The sequence below is a fragment of the Odocoileus virginianus genome, chromosome 16 (genome assembly GCF_023699985.2).
Source record: "Odocoileus virginianus isolate 20LAN1187 ecotype Illinois chromosome 16, Ovbor_1.2, whole genome shotgun sequence".
NCBI lineage: Eukaryota > Metazoa > Chordata > Mammalia > Artiodactyla > Cervidae > Odocoileus > Odocoileus virginianus.
The window spans coordinates 11,725,200-11,747,245 of NC_069689.1; the positions used below are offsets into that span (position 1 = coordinate 11,725,200).

Consider the following 22,046-nt stretch of genomic DNA (forward strand, 5'->3'; position numbering starts at 1 on the left):
TCGGATGAAAGTCAGACCGACCGAGAGCTGATCCAAAGGAACACAGGGCTCCCCACAGCCGTGCCTGCTCGGAGAGGAGGCCGGCAGAGGTGCAGGGCCCGGGCTTACCACTCCCCGCAGGGAGTGGGTGCTGGCGGCTCTGAGGGGCGGGGGAACCTGCCCCAGGCCACGGGGCCCAGGGAGCTGGCCTCGGCGTCACACGCTGGCCACGTCTGGGAGCTCCAGACGGCCGTCACCCTCTGTCTCACCTCAAACGAGTCAAAGCCTGACTCGTGCTGCAGACACGTGACAGAGGAAAACATGCCGGGACAGGGACCAGCGTCGGGAGAAGCGGGGGCCCGTCTCCGGTGTCCTGTGGGTCCCGCCACGGCAGCAGGGCTCACACCTTGATGAGCCGAGGCAGCGGCGGCTGCAGCTGAGGGAGCCCGTCTGGTCTGCACACACAGCGGGGCCGGGGTGGGGGCGGGCGGGCGGGCTCGGCCTGCGTCCTGAGGACGCGGAGGAAGGCAGCGGACTTCTGGCCCTGAGGCCCACATTCCAGTTTCAGGTGGAAGGAGTGTCAGATGCCCACTCCTACAAGCTGCTGACCCAGACGAGGTCCTTTCACCCTTGGGGTCATGAGGTGCGGGAACACGGAAGAGAAATACAGCCGGAGGGGCGGGGGAGGTTGGCCAGTCTCGGGCCACCAGCCCACCCAGGAAGCGGCCACAGGGGGGAGCGGAGGTGCCAGAGGGGTGGGAGCTGATGGCTGAGGAGCCTAAGGCGCGTCTTGTGAGTGACCGAGGGTCCTGCCGCAGGCCAGACTGCAGGCGAGAGTGGGGCCGGAGGTCTGAGGTCAGAGATCAGACCTGGGGCAGGCCACGGCCTCAGCCCCTCTCCTGTGAGCAGGGTGAGCGACCCCCACCCTCCAGAGGGAGCAGGGCAGCTGGCAGGAGGGGTGAGAGCGCCTGGTATGGTGTCCCTGGCCTCCACCTGTGACTGAGACTCCAGGGTGAGATGCGGCCGCCCTCGGGGACACTGCCCTGGTTTAGCAGAAAGGCGCAGGGGTGGCAGACGGCTGAAAACCTGGGCACACAGGATCAGGCTTCCAGAAGAAGGGACAGAGGGGCAGATCCCCCGCCCCGCCCCAGCCTTGTTGAGAGGGGGCAGGGGACAGGCAGGGCAGAGGTCACGCTCTGTTGTGTAGGGGGTACAGCCCGGGCCCCTCATCCCCGAGCACACGGAAACACAACACGCGCCTGTATGTGCAGGACCTGGGCGCACACCCGTCCGCTTTCATCTCCAGGAACATAACTGTCCATTCTCCTCCTCGTTCCCAGCACTTAACTGTAGTTCTTGGCAACTGGTCAACACTCGACAAATATTTATTGAATAAACGAAAGACTGGGCCCCAGGCAAGCTGTCTCACGATCAACAACTACCAAGATTGAGTGGATGGCTCCTTCTAGAGCCCTCCCTCCGGCTAGAAAAGGGTCCTCGAGACTGAGCAGGTGGCTCTTTCTAGAGCCCTTCCTCCGACTAGAAAACAGTCCTTGGCCAAGCTGGGGGCGCGCCTCCCATGAGGCAAACACGCGACCGGGGGCCTGTGGTCACCAGTGGCAGAGGCACTGGGCATGCATGAGGCGGGGGACACGGGAAGAGAGAACTTAGGTTTATGCAGCAGCTGCCAGGCTGTGTGCCAGGTGCTGAGCCAGACACTCAGATGCCACTCAGGTCACCCTTGGCTCACCCCCGGAGCCGAGCACGGCTCCGCATCCTGCCCTGAGGAGGCCTAAAGGAGAGGACGCCGGGGACTGCCTCCGTCCAGGGTGACTTCAGGGCCCGCAGACATCCTCCATCTCCTGGGGAAGGGACAGTCAGGTGGGGTGACGGAACCAGATGGGAGGCGGGCGCAGAGGGTCCTAAAGAGGAGTGGGAGGCGCTGAGCAGAGAAGTAGCCAGGGCGGGAGCGTGACGGGGTCGAGAGGCCAGGTGGGGGCAGAGGAGCCTGCCCTGGCCTGGTGCCTTGGCCGCCCTTCTCAGCAGGCACCCACCCCGTGCAGCCTCTCAGCACCAGTGTCCGCGGGGAGAGAGACGGCGGGTCGGCCTGCCTGCTGCCATCCTCCCAACCACATGCAGGTGGCCCTGCACACGCAGTACTTGGGCGAGGTGTGTGCAAACCCGCCCTCCTGACCCAGGAGGCAGATCTGGATCCCAGGCTCTCAGGCATGCAGACCCTGAAGGGACAGAGCGAGAAGCCCCAGAGGTGGCCCCGGGTTCCCCCCCCTGCCCAAGCAAGCACTGCTCCCGGAGGTCCTGGTCGGGACCAGACACTGGTCTGGAGGCTCTGCTCCCCCTCCAGCTCCCCCGCGACCCCCACTCCCATTTTCCAGCCCCTCCCCAGTCCCTGTGGGCCTCTCCAGACTGTACAATCCCCTCCGGGGCGAGCCTGGAGCCAGGAGACCCAGCTTCCTGCCAGAGTGCAGCGCTGACTACTCAGGCCTCTCTCCTTTCAGGATTCTACAGGTGAGAAGGATGGAACCGACGATCACCCCAATCTCGGTCGCTACAATTTCCAAAGACAGGATGTTCACAGAGGCCATCCTGGGGCCGTGCGATCCTCTCCCTCCTTTTGAACTTCTAATCTATGTACAAGCAGGCCGCACCACCTTGTAATAAAGAGTCCCCATGGAGGGGACAAGCGCTCGGGTGCAACTCTGCGCTGCGTCTAGCCATGCAGGGCAGGGCAGGCCTTATGGCTCCCGCCCCAGGTACGCACTCGGTTGCCCAGCCAAGGTGGGTGGATGAGCCGAGGCAGCGCTGATGCGCCTCCTCCCGAGAAGGGTCATCCTCCCGCGAACCGTTAACACGTATGAGGCCCCAGGACACCCGCCCAGCTGCTGGGGACACAGGGACCGGCTCGGTTTCCAGGCAGCCTCTCCAGGCAATCCCCTGGGCCTCTGGAGAGGACGGAACCTGAGACTCCAGCAGTGCCAGGAACCACGGACCCAGCACCTGCTCAGTGGCACTGATGGAATTCCTGGCCGGCGAGCGACAGCCACCTGGCCCGGGCTGGGCAGAGACCCAAGCCCCCCCCAGACTCCCTGCCTCTGCCGGCTCGTTCTCCTGTCTCCTGAGGTGCCTGTGTCCTGCACTGGCCCAGAGCCGCCGAGCTCGGAGATGGGGCGCAGCCTTCCCTGCTGGTGTTAGGCTCCTGCTGCCAAGCAAGCAGGCGTTCTCGTGGAACGGGACCTGTGATCTGGGCTGGCCATGGTCTTCAGAGCCACCCTGCCAAGGCCCCACACGACCTGGTGGCAGAGCTGGGACCAACGCCCAGGACAAGTGTCAACAGCCTAGAGCTCTGTCCATACCAGCGTGCTGACGCCCGGCCCTGCTTAGACAGACAGATAGCTGCCTCGTCCCCTCTGTGCTCAGGAAACCTGAGGGGTGGGAGGCTTGCCCCACTTCCCGAGCTTGGCTCAACAGTAGACAAATCCTGACTGCTGCTGCCCTGCCGGTTGGCTTCTTGCTTAAAGTCACCCTGTGTACTTTTCGGCCCAGTCCTTACCAGTGAAATGAGGCTCAGAGCAGCAGCTGGTACGTGAGGCAGCTGGCTTTGCTTTCCTCAGGTCACATGCCCAGACGATTTATCACTGCATTGATAAATTGATGGTTTATCACAGACGATAATGACCCCTCCTCTGGGTCATTTTCCACTGCAAGCCTCTAACACGCCCTCATCTCTGGGCCCGCCAGTTACGGCTCGCCCCAGGGTGACCGGTGGTTAAAGCCGTGTCTAAGTGGCCAGTGTCGAAACGACCTGTAGACCCAGAAGGTCAGCATGGGCAGATGCACAGGCTGCCGTTCAGAGAGGGCAGGTGGCCCAGGACCACAATGAGAAGCAACTCCCAGGCTCGCAACTAAGCATCAGCAAGTACCCCCCCACCCCGAGGGGACAGGCCCCTTCACTCTGACGGTGATGGCAGGAGGCCTGTGTGCCACCCAGGGTCCCAGCGAGGAGTGTCCCCCCTCTCCTGGCGTAGAAGGGTCCTGAGGCAGGGCGAAGGGAGAGAGCTGCCTGAGAACACATCTGAACTGGGACAGATGGGGCTGGAACCCAGGCCTCCCAGCTTCCAGGCCAGGATGCCATTAACCGGCCTGCTCGGTCCCACTCAGCGCCATTCCAGGCCGACGCGACTCGGCCAATTACTGCCCGAATAAGACATTTTTTTCTCCTTTTCTTAATAAGCTCCATTCAGGATATAAACCTCGAAAAGCATCTCAAACAGGATAAAGTGCAATAAAATTGGTCCTTTATCATGCAAAGGACCTCTGCACCATTTCTGTGATTAAGCTGCTCAACTGTTCAGGGCAGAGCCTGCTGGACCTGTGTCACAGATGGGGGGAAACTGAGGCTTGGAAAGGGTGAGCGACTTCCCAAGGCCACAGGCGCCCCACGCGGACGGCGCTGCTGGGACCGGAGCCCACAGTGACCACCACCGAGTCCGCCACCTGCCGTGGCGGCCCGCCCCTCCTGCAAGGCCTTAGCCAGAACAGCATCTCAACCCTCCAACCCATCAGTGAAGGGACTAGGTCCCAGGACCCAGGGCTCTGCACCACCCCCCAACCCCAGCACCTGGGAGTGAATGGGGAGGGTCGGGGAGGGGCTCCCGTCACCTACAGTTCACTCTGCAAAGCACGGTGCAGTGGCAGTGGCAGAAGCAGAAGCAGTGGAAGGTCCACTCCCTGCTGACCATTGCGGGGCCCCGGGCGCCGTCCGGGAGGCGCGCCGCTTGCCTCCTGCCCACTTACCTCTCCTTCCTCTGCTGCTGGCCTGGGCTCTGGGAAACCGATACGCCGGCAGCCGTCTAATGGGCTTCGCCGCGTCAATCTTTAATGAGGCTTCCCAGCCAACCTATCAGAACCCTCCTGTCCACCCGATTCCAGAAAGCTCGGGGGCCAGGGGGCCCGGGGGGAGGGGCCCGACCCCAGCCCTCGGCCCCGCTGACACCACGTGTCCTCCAGAAGCCTCTCCTGTCTCCTGGGGGCTGCGGGGAGGGACCAGGTGACTGACCGAAGGACGAGCCCTGGGAAGCGCTCAGCGTGGCTGCCTGCTCCCCGCCAGGCGCCCCTCGCTGTTCCTCCCCTGGGGTCCCAGCCAGCCTGCCTGTCCCATCTTCTGTTCCGGCCCAACCGGCTGCAAGGCCTCGGGAAGTCAATCTGCCAGCAGCCTGGTCTCTTGCACCGCCCGGACCCCTTTCTGGGCACACCTATGGCACAGGGGCTGCTCCTTCCGCGTGAAGGCTCCTTTGCCCTCCCTGGCTGGCAGAGGCCCAGGGCCCTCCAAGCCCTGGCAAAGAGGTCTCTGTCCCCATGCCGCCTCCCCTGGCTCCTTCGCTGGCAGGAGGGCCGCCTCCTCCCCTCTCTGGGTCTCAGACTCTCCTTGAGTTTCCACCCGAACAGCAGAAAGCAGAGCCCTTCTCTGCTGGTCCCTGCACAGGAAGCACTGTTTCTGCAGGTCCTGTGGGAAATGCTTCCTCTGGGACGTGAGCGAGGCCTCCTACAGGCTAACCTGCCTCCCCAGCCTCCTCTCCCCACACCAGTGACCTGTGCAGCTCAGGCACCACCTCCCTTACCAACTTCCCTCATGGATAAATTGCAGATATGTATGAATTCGTGAGATACCACGCTAGACTTCGAAGGAAACTCGGATCCCCCAGACTTGCTGCCTAGGAGGGGCTTCTCAAGGCTGGCGCCTTCCCAGCCCCACCCATTTCCTCCCTCACCCTGGGGGTCAGCCTTGCCTTTCAAATCTCCCCCTGGATGATGAACGCAGGGATCCTGCTGGACTGGGGGCCTTGGGTGGCCAGTTATCTTCCCTCTGTGGGATTTAACCCTCCCACCCGAAGGGCTGAGCCAGAGGAGGTGTGAAGGGGCTGGCAGCAGGACCCCCCTTTACAAAGTGCTCACCACGTGCCGGGCACTGTTCTGAGAGCACGGGCCTGAAGCTACCTGGAGCTGAATTTGAGTCCTGGCTCTGTCACTCTGACCCTGGGCCTGCTGCTGAAGGGCTCGCCAGGGGGCGCAGTGGTGAAGAATCTGCCTGCCAATGCAAGAGTCATGGGTTCAATCCCTGGGTGGGGAACATCTCCTGGAGGAGGAAATGGTAACCCACTCCAGTGTTCTTCGCTGGAGAATCCCATGGACAGAGTCTGGCGGGATACAGTTCATGCGGCTGCAAAGAGTTCGACACAAGTGAGCAACTAAGCATGACACCACACGGTGTGGAAGCTCTTTGACTCTGGTTTCTGGTCTCAAACACCCAAGAGCATCACTTATCTTGGGCTGTGGCTCTTCAACACAGCCTAGAGTCTGACATAGCACGACTCAGCCCTGCCAGCGCCCCCGCATCTCAGGTAATCCTGAGTGATCATCACTCCACGTCTGTATTAAATTCTCATCACACGTCCCAGGAGTGGAATCGTCATTACCTCATTAGGCCAGAGACGCCCAGAGAGATTAGAAGCTTGCCTGCAGGAAGTGAGTGACACAGTCAGAACCAGAACCAGAACCAGTAGCAACCAAAACCACCCACTCCAGCGGCTTTCCAGCCCGTGCTGTGCCCATCGGCACCCTGTCTCTTCCTACTTCATCGAGGCTAGATGAAATCAGGTAAGACTATCCTGCCAGTTATCCGTGGTCTGGCTGACCGTCAGCCATGCCCGAGTCCCTGAGGTCATAAGGCGGGGCCGCTCCTGCACGTTGCAGAGGCCAGGCCACGCTGCACACCCGACCTGGAGAGGCCCCGTGCCCTGGGCAGACCCTTCCACCGCTGATGGTACTCTGAGATATATGCAGAAACAAGAGGGCACGGACCACCCTCTGGAGCATCAGTTTTACTGAAGGGGAAGTATCTCCAAACAGGCAAAGAGGGACAGATACATAAAATGGGTGTGGGCTTTTAAGACATATGGGCCCACACTTGAGGGACTGTGAGACTGCAGGTCTGCGGCTCCACCGTGCACTAGCCCAGGACAGGGGGATCCTGACCGCACCCAAGGCCCTGTGAGCTACTCTCCTAACCCCTGCTGTAGATCACCTGCGCCCTCCGGACATGCTTTTTCTTTCCCGCCTTTCTCTGGCGGTTCCCCTGCCTGTGGTGTGGCCCGTTCCCACCTCTGCCCCACCAGCCCGCCACCCCAAGGCCTGCTCAGGGGCTTGGTGCAGCCCTGCCCGCCAGGCCCCAGGCCGCTTTTGAGCACAGTTGGTAGGTGTCTGTGTGCGCCCCTGCTGGACAGCGAGCACTTTGAGCAGAGACGTACCCCATGTTCCGCATCGCAGCATGTACTTCCTAAAAACACCTGACAAGCTCTTATCACCACCCTATGCAACAACTCAGGACACAGCTGGAGGCCCGAGTCACCCACCTTGGCGGTGGCTGAGCTGGATTCCTTCAGCAGTGCCTGTCTGCGCTGTGTTCCTCTGAAGCTGGGAGACAGACTGGGTGCTCTCCGTGGACAGGGGGTGACCCGGGCTGGCTGGCTGGGGCAAACCATCGCTAAGTCCACTCAGGAGCCACGGGCTGCAGCCACTGCTGCACAGTAGCTGGAGAGGCGGCGCCTGAGGCCCTCGGGTCCCAGCAGGCAGCTGGGACCCTGCAAGGACCCTCCCCCTAAGCCCTGGCAAGAGTCAGGCTCCAGGGCAGGGTATCAGGATGAAATTTTTCACCTCTGAAGACACCTGATGCCAAGAGCTGACTCACTGGAAAAGATCCTGATGCTGGGAAAGATCGAGGGCAGGACGAGAAGTGGGCGACAAAGGATGAGACAGTTGGATGGCATCACCGACTCAATAAACATGAGTTTCAGCAAACTCCAGGAAATGGTGAAGGACAAGGAAGACTGGTGTGTTGCAGTCCATGGGGTTGCAAAGAGCTGGACGCGACTGAGCGACTGAACTGACTGACTTTCGTAAACCTCCCCGATAGATCCCCCCACACCCACCAGGATGGGAAATGTTCTTGTGAGCTCAATGCAAACAGGTCTCCATGCCTCTGCTGGGCAGCTTCTCTCAACTGCCCTCTCTCTCCTCCACCAGGTAAACTCTGCATCCTTTAAGCTCTAGAAAGGTCCCCATGGGCCAGGCCTCTCCTCCTCTGTCCCAGCACTGGCCATGCTGTACCTTCTAGTCCCTCTTCCCTGCCTGACTGAGCTCCATAGTCCCCTCTGGGCGCTGGTGCACGGCCCGGCATGGAACAGGCCTGGTGCACGCCTGGTCCTTCCTCCATCACAAAAACGTCACTGTGCATGCTTGTGCACGGCACTGGGGAGGCGGCCGTGGACACGAATGGTTGCCCTGGACCCAGGTTCTCGAGAGGGGAGACAGGCTTCAGGTACCAAGCAGACGGCAGCAGGAAAGAGCTGATGGGCCAGGTCTGGGGTGCTGCCTCCCTGATGGGATGTCGTGAGCAGAGGCATCAGGGAAGGAGCCACAGTTACTCAGAGGGAAGAGCTCTCCGGGCGGAGGGGCCGCAGGGTAAAGAAGCATGTGGCACAATCGCGGTGGAGGCCAGGACGAGGGTGGCCCAGGCGGGCCTCAGTTAGGATTTGGATTTGATGCTGGGTAAGACTATAAGTCCCTGGAGAGTCCTGAGCAAGGCTGACCCGGCCTGACCGAGATGTGCAAAGATCAACCTGCTTGTGTGTGGAGAACAGACTATCTCAGCTAAGCACAGAAGCAGGTAAATCAAGTAGGTAGGTGTCCGCTGTGAGAACCCAGTTGTCTGCTGAATGAATAAATCATGAATGAAGGCAGGCAGCTGACAAGCGGGCAGGGGGCGGGGCCTCAAGAGCTCACACCCTGTCCACTCTAGGAGCCGCAGGTTGCATCCAAGTCCCGCACTTGGGTTCATGAATCCCTGGGATGGTCACTTACTAAAATATCTGAGCTGGCTCTTATCCAATGCGAGCTTAAGTTGGCAGAACGATAACCTGTGAAATCATCATTTTTTAGGGAAGGTATTAAGTATGTCAGGTGAGAAAAAAGAAAATAGATGTTATCTAGTTTTTGACTTATATCAGAAGGTGTAAGTAAGTATCTGGCTATAAAGATGGGCCAGGTTAAATGTCCATAATAACCCACGGGGACGTCCCTCGTGGTCCAGAGGGTCAAGAATCCACGTTCCAATGCAGGAGACGTGGGTTTGATCCCTGGTCCAGGAACTAAGATCCCACATGCTACACGGCAACTAAGCCTGTGCACTGCAACCAGAGAGAAGCCCGCATGCTGCCAAGGAAGATTCCACATGCCACAACCAAGACCCAGTGCAGCCAAATAAATATTAAAAAAAAATCAGTCTACAGTCAAGCTGGGTTATGACTCAGAAAACATGGAGGCCACCAGTTCGCTGGGGTCTCTCACTCACGAGGGTGGCCCCGGGTGAATCACTGCTGTGAACCTTCAACCTTAAGGCAGGGACAAGAATTCCTAAGGTGTCCCTGACAGTCTCCAGAGGCTGCCGTGGGGACCCAGTGAGACGGGGTGTGGCAGGCACAACAGAGGACACTTGGGTTGGCCCCGGGGTGTCACGGTTTCTTCCCGCCCCAGCGAGGGCTGAGACCCAGGAGGATGTCTTGGGACAGGGGTGTTCCTGGAACAAGCACGACAATTTGTATTCTTAGGCTGCTTCACAGCTTACGAATCACATTCCGTCTATGCCACAATTCAAGTCTTACAGCAACTCTGCAGGCGGTTTTACATCTACTTTGAAAATGAGGAAACTGAGTCTTGGGGTGATGAAATGGCTTGCTCAGGTTTTCACAGGCTTTGTGTGACAGGGCTTGGGGCATGGGACTTGCACTGCGTCCCCTGCCCCCGGAGTCTGTCACATACCAGTCACCCGTGTGGACCACAGGCTGCTCACCACACCTCAACAAGTTCTAGGCAGGTGGGCACCTGTGAGGGAGCCTCTGAAATGGACCCCTCTCGAGCTCAAGCCGTAACTGAGCTTGTGGTGCCCAGGCCAGATCTATGGAAAATGAAAAGCCCCAAAGAAACCCCTCCATTAGCGTTAGGAAGATAATCCTGGGGCTGGGGGAATGGGTCCTCCTCCTCCAGGGTGGGAGCTGCACACAAACCAGGAATTCCTAACAGGAAGGTGATGGCAGTAGCAGGCCGCTACTGGGGACTGGGACATGCGGGGCCCACGAGGGCTACGAAGTCCTGCCTGGAGCAGAGGGAGACCCTGGGGTCAGACAGAGCCTCTCCTCGGACCCTTGAGTGGACTCATCATCCCAGCCCAAGCTGCCCCACCTCCCCGTATCTCCCAAGGCATCACTACAGACATTGATACATTGGTTAACTTTTCAAGTATTAAAAAAAGAATGAAGAGTGACTTCAAATTGTTATAGTCATTTTCAAGTGACAAGAACTTGCACAAACAACACCTCACGCCATTCTCACAACAGCCCTGTGAGGTGGGTGTGGGAAACCCATTGTACAGACGGACAGACCGAGTCTCAAGAAGGCCCAATGACCTGCCCGAGGGCACCCTGCGGCAGGAGCAGTGCCGGACCCCAGCCCCATCTGACTCCACGTCCGATGCGCCTACACAGGCCACAGCAGCTGGAGGCCGGTGAGGACGCGGCTGCCCGCTGGGAAGGTGCCTCCAGGTGCCTCCGCCGTCCGTCTGGGTGGTGCAAGGCGGGCCGAGGAGATGGGTGCGATTTCTGTGTGAGACAGTTCCATTTGCCGTGTCCTCAACCACAGATAGCACCCCTCGCCTCGCGCCCGCTTCCATAGGCTGGTGGTCCAGAAACGGCGTCTTGGTTGGCAGAGGATGGCGTGGCGGCAGGAGGGGCACGTGGGGCACAGACAGGCAGGCAGAGACAGACAGGCAGGCAGAGACAGACAGGTTTCACAAGCTCACCCTCTCCCGGACACCTGGGACCGTCAGCCCTGCGTCAGGGCTCCTGCCCTTGACGGGCTCACAGTCTAGATGAACCAGTCTCGGGCTCAAACCATGTGCACAAATGCATGTCAACAAATGGGAGGCGGCCCGGGGAGTGGAGGGGAGGGAAAGCGAGAGAACACACATGAGTCTGGGGTCTGGGGGGGTCTCCAAACCAGCAAGACCCCAGGTGTGCTCACCTAACCTGGTGGATGCAGCCAGAGCCTGTCAGTTAAGACGGTGGGCTGGGTTTGAGGGTCAGAGACAGACAGGACTCCTTCTGTCCTCCCAGGCAGGCTGGACTCACATGCTGGGGACAACAGCACACGGCAGGTGGTGCTACCTATCACGACGGAGCGCGGGGGAGGACAGGGAATCCTGCCACGGTGGCTGGAAACAGCTTTGTCTGCAGAGCAAGGTTCCCAGAGGACGGGCGGGGCTGGATGTGTGGGGACAGGAGGGGACGCCAGGCAGGGATCTGGGGAAGGCGCCCTGCTGAGTCACTGTGGGTGCGGGCAGTAGGATGCCCCGGGGAGCTGGTGCGCAGGAAGTGGCCGCCAGGGGGCAGGCAGGAGCGGGGACGGGGAGCGGCCAGGAGCAGAACTGCCAGGAGAGAGTGGGTGTCCCCAGTGACTTTGGGGTGGGGTGGGGGTAGAAGTGCCCACAGCCTCTGCAGGAAAGAGAGGAAGACAGCTCAGTATTTCTTTTACTTAAGATAATTTTCAGAAGAAAAGAGGTTTACGAAAAGCAGGATCCAGCCCCACTCCAGGAAGCTAAGAGGTAGGACACGGGAGGAGACGCTCTGGGCCTCACTCCTGGGGAGAGACCCTGGCCTGGGCGCCTGCCCACTGGGAGTGATGCCACGCTGGGCATCAGCTAAGGACACAGACATTGGAAAGACTGGGAGAACGTCCATCACCAGCTTGACAGGTACCAGTGATGTCACCATGAGCAAACCAGGTAAGAAAAGGCCACACCGCTAGGTTCTGAGAGACATGCTTAAACTCGGCCAGCGTGGAGGTGCACCACGCCCCCAGGGGTTTCTTTCCTTTCTCTGCAGAGCCCCAAGAGATAAAGCGTAGCTATTCTGGTTGTGTCAGGTAAGGGTCGGATGTGCACTCCACAGCATAGCCGGTTTGAGAGTCCCTGTGCTCAACCCCCAACTGTACACAGAGCTGCCTCCGACGGGCAAGCCGCGCCCCTCAACAGCAGCAGCCACCAACCCGCGAGGCACCCCTGCGGCTCAGCCTGCACCAAGGCCCTCAGGACGCTCCTCCTCACCCTGAGCCGAGGGTGCCAAGGTGCCACCTCCTGCTGGAAACAGGCCGGTCAGTCTTCACAACTCCTGCCACCCGCACCGCGCTTTGCGGTCCACAAATGTGCGGGCTTCCCTGGTGACTCAGAGGGTAAAGCGTCGTCTGCCTGCAATGCGGGAGATCTGGGTTTGATCCCTACGTCAGGAAGATCCCCTGGAGAAGGAAATGGCACCCCACTCCAGTACTCTTGCCTGGAAAATCCCATGGATGGAGGAGCCTGGTAGGCTACAGTCCATTGGGTCGCAAAGAGTCGGACAGGACCGAGCAACTTCACTTCTCAGGATTGCCTCTGAGACCGGCCTGGCCACCTATTTTACAGGCGGAGACACTGAGGCTGGGGGAGTCCAAGCTGAGGTCTGACGGCCTATCTGTGGGGGGAGCTGCTCCTGACCCCTCTCCCGTGAACACAACTTCAAGCGTGGAAATTTGTGTGTGCTCGTTAGCATTTTCTTTTCCAGTAATAAACAAGGACTGTGGGTGATGAGGGAGCCTGTCTCCTGGAGGTGCTAGGTCCTCCGGGAGATAGAGAGGGACATTCCACCATTCCAGTTTGTTCTCTGGGCCTTCCCTGCTCTGAGCATCGGCCATGGGGACACGTCCGTAAGGAGTGAACTGTGTCCAAACAGCGCACCTAAAACCTAAACCACGAGCGCGAGAAGGACTTGCAGAGATCTTGACCAAATCTGTACCCCTCTTTACAGGGATGGGGAGACCGGGAACACCAGGAAGTGGCCTGTTTAAGGTCAGAAGCTGTTGCCTTTATCAGGGTTGGAACCCTAACCCTACCCACGAACTGATGTCTACTCAGAGAATGAACTGAGGCGGGGAGGGAAGCCCGGGCGGGCCTGGAGGCAAAGTACAGCCCATAAACAAGGCTCCCCTGGCTGATAACAGGCAGCTTTAACCAGACGGTGGTGGGCGCCCACTGAGGAAGGCAGCGGAGGAAGCCAGGTAAGGGCACTGGCGGTGCGGAGTCCGGACGATGAAGACCCCCCACGACACTGAGGCCCGCGACCTTGGACCTTTGTCTGTAGTGGCGGTAACACGCCACGAGCCACGCCCACGACCCTGCCCAAGCCCTTGGGGTCCCCAAAGGGAGACGACCGCCCAGAGCTGCGGGGTCAGGCTGGGCCCACGGCTGGCTGACCCTCCTCTCTGACCTCCTGGGGCAGCGCAGAGCTGTAGAAAAAACACTGGATTTCAAACCAGGGGCCCTAGATACGAGTCTCAGTTCCACCGGAGAGCTATGGCAGAGAGGTCACAGCCTTTAGCCCCCACTCGCCGTCTGAGTAAACGTGTGTCACAGAAGCTGGCCTGACACCTGCAGGAACAAAAGCGGGGCATTCGGGAGCACCCCCTCGGCCAGCGAAGGCCCGGCGGTGGCCTGTGGGCCCGCACCCAGGCTGCCCGGTTACCGGGAGTCTTTGCCCAAGAAGCGGCTGGAAGGAGCACGTGCGAGAAGATTCTGGTAAAAACAAACACAACTCCTGGGCTCTGAGGAAAAAGTGCAGATGTTCTTATTACCATAATCATTATCTCTGCCATCCGCCCAGTCATAAGGAGCCCTGCTATAAACCCCCCTCAGCACACCCATCACACGGCACCCGGAAACCCAGAAACACTGGGCCCGGCACCACACGAGGGCGCGCTGGTGGCGTCGCTCACGCACAGGGGCGCACTGGCGTCTCTCACGCACAGGGGCGCGCCGGCGGCGCTGGTCACGCACAGGGGTGCACTGGCAGCACTGGTCACGCACAGGGGCGCGCCGGCGTCTCTCACGCACAGGGGCGCGCCGGCGGCGCTGCTCACGCACAGGGGCGTGCCGGCGTCTCTCACGCACAGGGGCGCGCCGGCGGCGCTGCTCACGCACAGGGGCGCGCTGGCGGCACTGGTCACGCACAGGGGCGCGCCGGCGTCTCTCATGCACAGGGGCGCGCCGGCGGCGCTGCTCACGCACAGGGGTGCACCGGCGGCACCCCTGACGTACAAGGGTGGGGGTTGGGAGAGGCTGCTGGACCCTGCGGCTTAGAGAGTCCACGTTCTAAGAGCCCGGGCCCCGGATGCCCGGCTCGGACTAGGACACGCCAATGAGGACAGGAAAGGGCAGAGGTGGTTGATTACCAGACGCCCGGCCCCGCGCTGGGCAACTGAATCCTCTCCTCCACACTCTTTTTTTCCCCCTCCACACTCTTAAGTGGTACTTCTGACCCCATTTTACAAACAAGGATGTTGAAACCTAAAGACAAGCACATTCAAAAAGACCAGAGACGGAAGGAAGAGCCAGCATTATTCACACTCTTATCACATATGAGGCACTCCATGCTAAGTGCTTTATAAACACTTACACTGAATCTTCACGTCAGCCCTAGGAAGTAGGGTTTATTATCCCAAGGCCACAGGTGGCAGGTTGAAGCCTTGATACAAGACCTTGGTGGCTCCAAGCATACGCTTTTCTCACCACAGCTGACCCCTGAGCACCGTGGGGGGTTGGGCTCTGGTTTGCAGAGGCGAGAACCTGCGTGTAACCGCACAGCTGGCTCTGCACCCGCAGATACGACCAGCCGCGGATCACGCAGAGCCGGAGATGTCAGTGGACACCCGGTTCAGAGCTGTGCTGTTCAAGGGTCCACTGCACTGCGAACGGCTCCCACCGAGGACGGGGGGACAGCTCTTCCCAAGGCAGGGCATTTGACAGAAACGTGGCAATCATCTGCAGCGGGAGGCCAGTGGGAGCGGTGGGGAGGCTGCCTGCGTCCTGCCCAGGCTCCAGGGGCTGGACGACCCGGCAGGCAGGCACAGCCACACCCCGGAGCGCGCTCCACAGGGACCGGGCCGGCCGTGGCCACACACGGGTCCGCGGGCGGGTGCCTCAGACGTGAGGTCAAGGACGAGAATCAGACCCCGATGCCCGCACTGTGCGATCCACTTACGTGAAGTGCAAACACAAAAGGTGCTCTGTTATCACAGAAGCTGAAGCTCTTGTTGGGCTGAGAGGGGCGGAGGGCTGTGGTCTCTGTCGGGGTCCCACAGACGCCTCTGCACAAGCTCAAGGAGCTCACACTTCAGGCGTCTGTAAGGTACAGCAGGCCACACACGGGGAGGAAACAGCTCTGTCTGCAGTGGGCCCAGCTCTCCGCCTCCAAAGGCCAGTGAGCCAGAAGGGACTCAGGAGCAGAGTCTCAGGTCAGGCCCCCGTCAGCGTGAGCACATACCCACCCACCCCAACAAGGACAGTGTGCTGCCCGGAGGGGATGCAGGAGGTCGGGGTTCCAAGGTGACTTACTACCTGGCAACAGTCAGTTATTTCTTCACACTGGTCACAGGTCTCTATCTGAAAATGAGGCTTGGACTAGTTGATTTCCTCGTGATTCTACTGTGAAGTTAATAAAGTCAATAGTAGTTGCTTTGAGCCAGCCATCTGATTAAATGAAAACTTTTTTCCCTCCTTAATGTATCTCTATATGTAGATAAAATAAAGCTAAACTCTCTCATCCTGGGGCAAGTGAGGCCACTCAGATCGGAAACCTTAAACTCAGCTCACTCGACCTTGAGGCTCAAGGCTCTTGGGTGGAAAAAAGACAGTTTAATAAACATTTATTTGGGGCCTCCAATATTTCAGGCGCTGCACTCGCCACTAAGTACCGCTGTGGTCCCTCACCACACAGCCTCCATTCTCAGCAGAAAATCCATAAACCGTGCAGCCTTTTCATGGTGGGGGAAGAGCTCGACAAGTACCGGTTCTGCATATGACCTGCAGGAAGCATACTCTAAACACGTTATTAAAAAAAAAGAATTCTCCAAGGGTTTAAGTTAGGTCCCAAAGCTCGGATCTATAAGGCACAACAGTTATTTAAAAGGCATCTCCCTGCAGCTTCTAAGTACCATGGCTCCCCACTTCCTGCTCTAATTCTGGCAGCAGCAGCAGCAATGACAGTAATAATACTCATAAATAGTAATACTGGAAGATTAACACATGTCAGGCGGCCCACTAACATCTTATATTTGAGTTCATTTAAACACACAATCAGGCTTCCCAGGTGGCTCAGTGGGTAAAGAATCTGCCTGCAATGCAGGAGATGCCAAGATGAGGGTTCAATCCCTGAGTTGGGAAGATCCCATGGAGGAGGAAACGGCAACCCACTTTAGTTTTCTTGCCTGGAGAATCCCATGGACAGAGGAGCCTGGCAGACTACAGCCCCTGGGGTCGCGAAGAGTCGGACACGACGGAAGAGACTGGGTACAGACACATAGCAACAGCCCCATATCACCCGTCTTATAGAAAACGAACCGAGACATAGAGAAACGAAGTGACATGTGCTGGACTCAAGGCCAGCAGGACACCCTGGGCCCAGCCCCACACTGCCACCGAGGTGAGTTCTTCAGCCAAGCGCTGGACAGCTCTGGCTTCCAAGACGCTGACACCCCGGAGGGCCCCGTCCTCCCGTGGGAGCTGATGCTACAGATGGCCCAGAAGAGCCCCGTATGCCTCTGCTTCTCTGCTTCACTGGCCCTGCAGATGCTCCTGCTGGCTCCTCTCCCCACCCTGGCCCCACTGTCTACACCCCAAGTCTCCCAGGTTGGCTGCAGCCTCTCCCTATGCAACCCTTGCCACCTTCCAATTCCACGTCCAGCCTCCTTCCTTTGGTACCATGGGCCCCAGAGACACTGCACGCTCTCCTCTCCGCACAGGCTGGGCTTTCAGGCCCAGGAGCCTTTGTATCTGCCGTTCCCTCTGCCTGGGATGCCCACTCCCCCGTCTCGTGAGCTCCCTGCCCGTCAACACTCCAGCTCAAATGTCACCACCTCTCGGAGCCCAGCTGGGCAGTCCCTTCTTTGCTTTTCCATGCTCCTGAAGCCCCTGCCCTGCTCACACCTTATTAGTTCCCTTATTGCAACACGTCATAGCTAGCAGTTCACGGGTCCATCCATGTTCTCTTGGTTACCAAGTGCCGTGAATCAAAGGGCTCCATCAATTCACTTCTGACCTATTTTGCCCCAGACAGTTTCCAACATGCAAGAAGTGTTCAGTAACAGTGTGTTAAATTTAGGAATAACTGAATCCAAGAATACAGTTTTGCTTCTTCCCTCCAAACTCTGCCAAATATGTGCTGAGAATGTGGAAAGTAGGACGACAAAGGTAAAACACATCTGGATACCCAGTTTCAGGCACATAGTACAACTATCTCCAGCTCACAACAGGCAGAAACGATGCAAATGTCTCTCTCCTTGTTCAAACTGTTAGCAGCGCTTTGTATCTAGAGTCAGGCAGTAGTTTTCTCTGCGAATCCACCAGACATCAGCTCAGCGCAGCTGCCATCGAGGACACCCTGGGAGCCAGAGCCGTGGAAGGGCGGAAGGAGGGGAGGGGGGTCTGGGCGCCAGGCCAGACAAAGCCCCACTTACCGCCTTCCTGGGAATTCATGATGTTCAGGGCAAACAGCATGGCGTTTGAGAACGTGGTCGCCTCTTCCTTACTTGCAAAGTTTAAACCGTAGACCTGGCGGGCATCTCGCCACTGGTGGAAGGTTGGCGTTGCCTGATTGTACTTCAGCCCTTTCACAATTGAATAATTGATCACAACCTGAAAGGGAAAAGAGAGAGAAATACGCGTAAATAAATAAAAGGTAAGTGAGCTGGAGAGCTGCTGTGGGGTGAGGATGCCGTGTCCCTGGGGCTACCAGGGGACAGGGGGACGTGGATGCATCAGAAGGGGGAGCTCTGCCAGGCAGCTCTTCAACACGATCAGCGGAACAGCGAGGGTCTGAAAACCAGTTATTTCATTAAACTGATAAAGCTGTGTGGTCACGGCCTGAGCGGGGAGTCGGGTTCCAGGGTCCTGGCCCTGTCACCCCAGGCAGCACCCTGGGGCTCAGCTTCTCCAACTGTGAAACGGGGATAGTCATCCTGGCTCGACCAACCTAAAGCGGTTACTGCCAAGGTCACGGTGTGATACATATCTCATCAAGACTGCTAGATATAGATTTTTAAGGGCGAGTCTTTTTTAATTTGTATTTATGCTCCCATAGCTCTCTGCATAATGTCTAGAACGCATTAACCAGAGGGTTGTTAATTAAAAGGACAACCCTCGATTTCTTAGCACTGTTTATTGAACAGGATGCCCTTTCCCCACTGTATGTTCTTGAATCCTTTTGTCATAAACTAATAAACCACATCTGCGTGGGTTTGTGACGGGGTTCTCTTCTGCTCCACTGGTTCCTGCTTTGGTGACAGCCTCATGCTGTTTACATTACTACAGTCTTTGATCCAGTTTGAAATGAGGGCGTGCGGTGCCTCCAGCTTTGTTGCTCTTTCTCAAGATCACTTTCACCATGGGGGTCTTTTGTGGTTCCCTACAGATTTTAGTATTACTGTGCTAGCCCTATGAAAAATGCCATTGAATCCTGATAAGGACTGCATTGAGTTTCTTGATTGCTTTGAGTAGGAATGGGCATTTTAACCTGAGCACAGAGTCCTCTCTCTTCCTCGGTGAGTCTGGCTAAAGGCTTGTCAGCTTATCTTTTCAAAGAACCAGTTCTTAAGTTTCACTGCTGTTCTCTGCTGCCTCTTTAGTCTCTATTTCTGCTCTAATCACTGTTGCTTCCTTCATTCTACTAACTCTGGGCTTGTTTTGCTCATCTCTTCCCAGTGCCCTGAGTGTAGAGTGAGGCTGTTTGAGACTTTCCTTGCTTCTTGAGGTAGGCCTTTACTGCTATGAACTTAGCAGTAGCATTGAGAACTGCTTCTGTTCCATTTCACAAGTTCTGTTAGGTTATACTCCCATTTCTGCTTGTGTCCAGGCATTTACAAGTCTCTCTCTGATCTGTCCCTCAATCCACTTTAGCAGCATGTTGTTTAATCTCCATATTCTTGTGATCTGAAACCATAAAGCTCCTAGAAGAGAATCAAAGTGATTAGCTCCTTGACACAGGTCTTGGTGGTGATTTTTTTGAATCTGACACCAAAATCAAGAGCAACAAAACCAAAGCAACACAAGTGGGACTACATCAAACTAAAAAGTTACACGCAAAGGAAGCCAGTGACAGGATGGAAAGGCAGTCTGCTGAGTGGGAGGAAGTGATTGCAAATCATAGATCTGATAAGGGACTAATATGGCTAACAGACACATAGAAAGATGTCAGACATTAGCAGTGATCAGGGAAATACAAATCAAAACCACAAGAGGTTATCATCGCACACATGTCAGAATGGCTATTATCTAAAAGATGAGAAATTAAGTGCTGGCAAGGATGTGGAGAAAAAGGAACCCTTGGGTACTGTTGGTAGGAATGCAAATTGGTATAGTCACTATTAGAAAACAGTACAGAGGTTCCTCAAAAAGTTAAAAATAGAACTATCACATGATCCTGCAATTTCGCTTTTGGGTATTTACCCCAAGAAAACGAAAGTACTACTCTCACCTGGGAAATCCCATGGACAGAGGAGCCTCGTGGCTACAATCCTTGGAGTCCAAGAGTTGGACACGACTTAGTGACCAAACCACCAGCACCAAGTCAAAAACACATGTGCACCCCCATGTTCACGGAACAGTACTTAAAACAGCCAAGATACGGAAATAATCCAAGTGTCCACTGATATACGAACAGATATGGAAAACTGTGGTATACTGTATACACAATGAAATATTATTTAGCCATAAAAAGAATGGAATCTCGCCATTTATGACAACATGGATGTATCTCAAGGGCATTATGCTAAGGAAAAGAAGTCAGACAGAGAAAGACAAATACCATACGCTCTATCTCGTATGTTCTCATGGATACAGAGAACAGATGGATGGTTGCCAGAGGAGGGTGGTAGGAAATGGGGGGGAAATTATGCACATGAAGCCACTTAACACAGCTGCTACCACACAGCAAGTTGTCAGCAAGTGTTAACTGAGAAATATTCGGCCCTTAGAGATGGAAATATGCAAGCGGTGTCTGGATGAGGCTGGATGGCCGGCTGTCAGTGCTACAATGGAAAGGATCCTGCTTCAGGAGGGGTACGAGATGGGTTCTCAGCTCTCTTCTGGCTTTGAAGCTCCAGGGTTCTGTGATCTGAAATTGGAGGTAAGTCAGTCCACTGTCGCTCAGTCATGCCCAACTCTTTGCAGAATCCTCCAGGCCAGAATACTGGAGTAGGGTAGCCTTTCCCTTCTCCAGGGGATCTTCCCAACCCAGGGATCGAACCCAGGTCTCCTGAATTGCAGGCGGATTCTTTACCTGCTAAGCCACAAGGGAAGCCTGCCTCTGGTCAGGAAGGTGAGCTCAGGAAAAGATTCAGAGAAGTGAAGGGTCACCCTGTGTGCTGCTGGGGCCCTAAGACGAGAGCTCTGGTTTACTGCGCCGCCCTGCTGCGCTGCTGGCTGAAGCAAGGCCAGAGCACAGTGGGCAATGCCGTTTTTCGCCAAGCCTTAGCCAGGTGGAAGGTAGGTTTGGCTGTCCTACAGTGAAAAGAGAGAGTGAACGAGAGAGAGAGAGAGAGAGAGTACAAGAGCAGCATGTGTACTAAATTAGCTAAGGAAACAACTGTTTCATAACTTGTTACACACTGACAGTGCAGTGTGGGCCAACATCTATACCCAGGTTCCTGGGGTGGTTCTCTCTCTGGGTTCAGCTTTAGATCATCAGAAAAAGGGCTGGAGGTTTTGTGGTTACACGCGTGATAAGAAGCACAGCGCCTTGTGGTTAACACGGCTCTTCAGAGGACACATTAATCTCAGTGCAGTGACCAGCGTGAGGGAGGCAAGATCCTCCCCCTTTCCACCACGGCTAAGTCCGTCCCAGAAAGCCTGTGTTCAAGTGGCTTTGGTGCTACACCATTAGTGGACACAGAGGGCCACGTCTTAAATGGAAGGAGGCCTGGAAACCACATCATATCAAGAATGGCTGAGGGATACTGAAGCGGATAAAAAAGACTCTTCAGTGTATCTATCAGGTACCCAAGGGGAGGACGTGGGGAAGTGAGATTTAGAATCCTATGGTTTGAAATCTCTAGTTGGCTATGCTCTTAGAGGGGGACTTAGTGGCAGTGGGAATTGGGGGTGGTGGATGCCTATCCGGAATATACGAACAGTGTGTGGCCAAAAGTACTGGCTTAAGGAACTCGGAGACCAGACAGAGTATCTATTTTTATTTATTTCATTTATTTTTATTAGTTGGAGGCTAATTACTTTACAATATTGTAGTGGTTTTTGCCATACATTGACATGAATCAGCCATGGATTCACATGTGTTCTCCCAGACAGTGTATCTAATTCAATCCTCCTTTTTTACAGGCGGGAAAACTGAGGCCCAGGGAGAATGAGTGACTTGTCCAAATTACACGGTACGTAACAGGAGAACTGATTTTAGAAGCCAAGCTTGTAACCTAGGACTGTGTGCTGCTTCTGATTGCCAGCATGAGTTGAAATCTTTCTTCCTATAATTCCTTCTTGGCCTTAGCTCTAAGCTCCTAAAGCCTTAGAAATCAATGCTCTATTTTTAGAGACTTTCAATATTAGACTGGGAGAGAGACAGAAAACCATTCTAGAAGTTCTCGGGGTTCTCTGAGGCATATGGCTGGCCTATCCTCTGACTGCAGCCCTTGGGTTGCCAACTCTGTCCCATCTATTCCGAGAAGTGAAGTTAAGTGACAGTCACTCAATCGTGACCGACTCTTTGCGACCCAGGGCTGTAGCCTGCCAGCCTCCTCTGTCTACAGAAGTGTCCAGGCGAGAATACTGGAGAGGGCAGCCATTCTCTTCTCCGGGGATGTTCTCAACCCAGGGATCGAATCCAGGTCTCCTGTACTGCGGGCAGATT

The 22,046-nt window shown here is 56.5% G+C and overlaps 1 protein-coding gene across 4 annotated transcripts in view; it reads right to left on the reverse strand.

Moving 5' to 3' along the window:
• The window catches only part of EVL (Enah/Vasp-like), a 143,057-nt gene that overhangs the window by 21,415 nt on the left and 99,596 nt on the right, over positions 1 to 22,046 (reverse strand). For all 4 annotated transcript variants that reach the window (XM_070477842.1, XM_070477843.1, XM_070477841.1 and 1 more), the window contains exon 3: positions 17,647 to 17,824. In XM_070477842.1, coding sequence (XP_070333943.1) covers positions 17,647 to 17,824 — 178 coding nt within the window. The remainder of the gene's footprint in view (positions 1 to 17,646; positions 17,825 to 22,046) is intronic.